The following is a 4,764-nucleotide window of genomic DNA, read 5'->3' as shown; positions in this document are numbered from 1 at the left end:
TTTTTCGAGACAGGGTTTCTCTGTGTAGCCCTGGCTGTCCTGGAACTCACTTTGTAGACCAGGCTGGCCTCGAACTCAGAAATCCGCCTACCTCTGCCTCCCGAGTGCTGGGATTAAAGGCGTGCGCCACCATGCCCGGCTCTTCTTCTTTTAAAAAAGACTTATTTATTTATTGTATGTATGTGAGTACACTGTCCTGTCGCTGTCTTCAGACACACCAGAAGAGGGCCGTCAGATCTCATTACGGTTGGTTGTGAGCCACCATGTGGTTGCTGGGAATTGAACTCAGGACCTCTGGAAGAGCAGTCAGTGCTCTTAACCACCCTCATAGCTTTAGACAGCCCTACATCTGTGGTTTTTCTCTTCCCTTTTGGGATCTCTATGTCAAACTGGGTCACAGGAGCTGCTTGAGGGCCCTTCCCCCTCCTCAGGAGACCAGGCTGGCCTTGAGTCTTGATATGACTTGATATGCTCTGACTCCCCCTCTCCCTTGCTGGGTGTCCCTGAGATTACTTAACCACTCTGAACCTTGTTTCCTTGGGTCTAAAAGTCGGGAGAACAGAAAATAGTTCTCACCCTCAAGAGGTTCTTGAGACAAATAGATGAGGCTTTTGGGAAATACTCAACGAGAGTTACCAGTGCTATTGCTAAGGGCTGGCCACTTTCTCTGCAAGGTTCTAGTTTCATCAATGGAAAAAATGCAGGAGACTCACAGCTTCTAAGAGCCTGGTGAGGTGTGGAAGCCCAATCGTGAAAGAATGTCTCTAGGAAGAAATCACATGCCTTTAATCCCAGCACTTGGGAGGCAGAGGCAGGCGGATTTCTGAGTTCGAGGCCAGCCTAGTCTACAAAGTGAGTTCCAGGACAGCCAGGGCTATACAGAGAAACCCTGTCTCGAAAAACCAAAACCAAACAAACAAACAAAAGAAACCAAGTGCTTCACCTAGTGCATTAGCCTTCTGTAATTGTAACCAAGTACCTGAGATTATCAAACTCTGAAGACAAAAGTTTTGTTTGAGGTCATAGTTTTTGATGAGTGTATCTACGACTGTTGGCCCTAGTGCAGCCCATTTAGATAGGAATGTATGGGCGGGCAAACCCAGTCACCGATTGATCAAGAAAAAGGCAGAGAAAGGAGCTTCAAAGGTATGCTGCAGTAACCCAACTTCCACCCACTGAAGGCTCCATCGTCCCCTCACAGTGCCAAGTTGGGCACTAAGCATTTAACCCCTTTGGGGGCAGTCTAGATCTACTCCGGCACCTGGACAATGGTGCTCCCAACAACTGAGAGGAAACTTCTGTCAAGGGAAGAGGAGAATGGAGCGACAGGGAGCTTTGCCCCTGGCAGCTGTAAACTCAGTTTCCCTCTGGGGCACCAGCTTCTCTGTTCTCCTCAAGCCCTTGTCAGATCTTCCCATGGTTCTCTCTAGGACTGAATACCCAGCCGTGTTCTCATCAGTGGAAAGGTGGGTGGGTCTCAGTTTTCCACTACTAGGAATGGGTCCAGATTCTGGGTGCCACCTTGAGCTGGCAGTGCTGGCAGTGCCAGTTACAAGTCTACTTTCTGGCACCCTCAGTTCTCATTCTTCAGGCCAGATTCAGAAACACATCCTCTGTTCCTATCTAGGTGGGTTTTTTTTTTTCCTTTCACTGAATTAAGGCCCGTATCTGTCCACTGATAAGGGTGTTTTCCTTCACACCCTGTCCCTAAACAGAACCCCTCCCACAATCCAGCTGCCTGGCTCACCACCATCAGGACCTGCAAGGAGAGACCCTTTTCCATCAAAAGAAATCACCTTCATCTATTCCCAGACATGTCTACAAAGAAGGGGACCCAATGGGGTAGACGACACAGGCTGAACTACTGTATCCACCTCCCTCCACTCAGACCAAACTCTGTCACCCACCAGGATGGAAGTTTCCGTCTTTCTCCCTAACCATCTTCTATCTTCTCCTCTTCTCACAACCTCTCTGCTTGAGTTCTGCCAGGAGTTTGTCTCTGCTTCTCACATCATATCATGTTTGGGTCAGACCCGGGATATTACAGAAAGACAAATGGCTCTGATATGGATTTAACTCCTCTCAGTTCTTCCAAGCAAAGGGAGTTCTAGTCTATGAGCTTATAAACCCTAAAGAAACGTCCAACAACAGAATACCAGTCAACCCCGGTTCTGAAAAACTTCTAGTTGTATAAGGGGCGGGAGTGGGGGTTTGGGGGGAAGAAGTCACTATTAACAGGCACACAAGCAGCTGCAAGGTGATTGGAAGGTGAGAGTAAAGATGGTTTTGATTGACAGTGCATCAGCCAATGGGAGGACCGTAGTAGTCTAAGTACTGCCTACAGGAGATTATATCGACCAATGAGAGATGACACTAGGTCTTATCATCTTAGAACCAGGAAAGATGCCAGAAGGCTGAGAGGAAATCTGAGGAATGGACGTGGAAAGGAGAGGGGTCTACATTTTTCCCCGCTGGAAAGTACAGTTTAAGCAAAAGTTCGGTATCTAAAGGGGAGGATGGGGTTGAGCAGTGTGATAGTCTAATGAGCCTTCCTGAGGCGACAGCTGTGCATCCAGGGATGCCTAGTACAGAGGCAGGCAAGAAATTAGGGAAGTTCCTTATCTATCTCTCTCTCTCCACAGGTGCTAACACGTTTCAAGAACTTCAAAAGACTGGTGAACCTACAATATTCGATCACTTACTCCCTCTTATTCAGGGTCTTACTCACAGAGCCTCTTCTGACCAAAAAACCTCAAGGCAACATCCTCCAAACCTCCCTGAGGCTACAGCAACCCAGAAGGCCAAAAACCAGTGCAATACCACTCGCCTTGTCAAACCAGTGCACACACCTCTAGACAACACCAAAGCCACAGACTATGGAAACACCACTGTCCGTCATGAAATGCCTCCGGCTTCGGAGAAGGATCTCAGCAGCCAAGGAAAACACCCAATGGCCAGGAATGAGCGCTCGGCTGACGACCCCAGATCCGCTAACTCAGAGAAAAGGTCAGATAGAAAACGTTTGACCTCAGCACCCCGGAGAAACACAAGCTGTATGCCTTCAACAAGGCGAACCAGCTTAACGACAAAATCGGGGATGACAAAATCGGGGATGGGGGCCAGTGCCAGCTTAAGGACCAACTCACAGAAGCCCACAACTTTCCATGTCTCAGAGCTCATTAGACAAAGTTCTTCCCCATCGTATGCCACAGAAGCCCCAAGGACCTCATACAACACCCTAAAGACCCTAACAACATCAGGACCTGAACATCACACAATTCCATTTGCCTTAGACAAGTCTGTCCAGATAACTACAGAACACATTGAAGAGGCCACATCAGCTAGGGAGATCACCCAATCAACATTCACCAAGTATGAAGGAAAGACCAGCCCAGCTAGTGAGAGTAGCTCGCAAGCCCAGGTGCTACCTGTAAAACATCATACCACATCGGTCAGTGAAAATACGATACCGGTCTCAGCAAAGTCCACACCATCTACCGAGAAAGCCACAAAACCCACAGAGAGTCCCACAGTATTCCAGAGGAAAACCATAGTAGCCACTAAGACTGTAAGAGCCACAAGGACCTCTGAGAGAACACCAGTATTCTCGGAGACCACACAACCAGCCAAAGCCACAGAAGACAAGTCATCTACTGTCCCTTCTCATGTCCATAAAACGGAGACCATGCACCAAGGGACGGTTGGCTCTTTGACATCCAGAACGGACCTGGGACCCAGCACTTCAGAAGCTCACCACCCCCAGCAGAGCACCCACAGCTTGCCTGGAGGCCTCCACGCTGCTGGGAAAACAGGGGAGAATAATTCATTCCCTGTGTGGGCTATAGTTATTGTGATCCTCATGGCTGTGATTATCCTGCTGGTTTTCATTGGCCTGATCCTTTTGGTAAGGGCAGTGGGACTGGGGGGCGGGGGGGGGGCAGGGAGACACAAGAGATGGGGATTGACGAATGATTAGAAGTTAGAGAGAATAATGAGCTGGGGTGGAATATGGGTCTGAGAGAGAAATCTGGGGATTTGGGGATTTGGTCTTGGGAGTGAAGGCGGGGATGCCAAGACAAGGTGACCAGGGCAGAAGTGGGTTGTAGGTGAAATCTGGGACTCTGTATTTGACCCAGGTTTGGAATATGGACCAAAGCTTGGATAGAATCTCGGGGAAGGAGAAGGACAATGGCACAAAATTACGGAGAAAAGCCCTGAGGGTGGTTGAGGGAATTGGACTGCTGGCAATGGTCTTATTCCTCTGTCTGTCACCTCAGGTCTCCTGTGCATCACGAGCACGCCATGTACTGACCCAGAACTCAGAGGAGCCCGAGCCCGAGCCTGAAGACAAAGGGAGCCGCAATTCCTACCCAGTCTACTTGATGGAGCAGCAGAATTTGAATCTAAACCAGATCCCTTCCCCACCATGACTGCGAGACCTGCATCCCCAGATCTTCCAGGCTTAGCCCCTTTCCTGGAAGATGAATTAGACTCCGAGTTCATGGACTCAGAAAGGGCAGCAAAAACTGACAGACAAAAGCTGTAGCCCCCATCGGCCATGTTCCTAACTGACAAGCTGAGGAACAAGGCGGTAAGGGCAACAGACGAACATTTGGAGGAGAGAGAAGAAAGAATAACTCAAGTACTCTCCATAGAAAGTGGTGTAAGAGCCGGGCGTGGTGGCGCACGCCTTTAATCCCAGCACTCGGGAGGCAGAGGCAGGCGGATTTCTGAGTTCGAGGCCAGCCTGGTCTACAAAGTGAG

The 4,764-nt window shown here is 49.3% G+C and overlaps 1 protein-coding gene across 1 annotated transcript in view; it reads left to right on the top strand.

The window, feature by feature from the left end:
* The window catches only part of Mucl3 (mucin like 3), a 6,732-nt gene extending 2,256 nt beyond the window's left edge, over positions 1-4,476 (top strand). Inside the window, exons 2-3 of the mRNA XM_021185687.1 lie at positions 2,643-3,904; positions 4,278-4,476. Coding sequence (XP_021041346.1) covers positions 2,643-3,904; positions 4,278-4,430 — 1,415 coding nt within the window. The 3' untranslated portion in view covers positions 4,431-4,476. The remainder of the gene's footprint in view (positions 1-2,642; positions 3,905-4,277) is intronic.
* The last annotated feature ends 288 nt before the right edge of the window (positions 4,477-4,764 follow it).

The sequence above is a fragment of the Mus caroli genome, chromosome 17, assembly GCF_900094665.2.
Source record: "Mus caroli chromosome 17, CAROLI_EIJ_v1.1, whole genome shotgun sequence".
NCBI classification, from domain to species: Eukaryota; Metazoa; Chordata; class Mammalia; order Rodentia; family Muridae; genus Mus; species Mus caroli.
The sequence above is the reverse complement of the archived record's forward strand: the minus strand, read 5'-3'. Positions and strand labels throughout refer to the sequence as shown.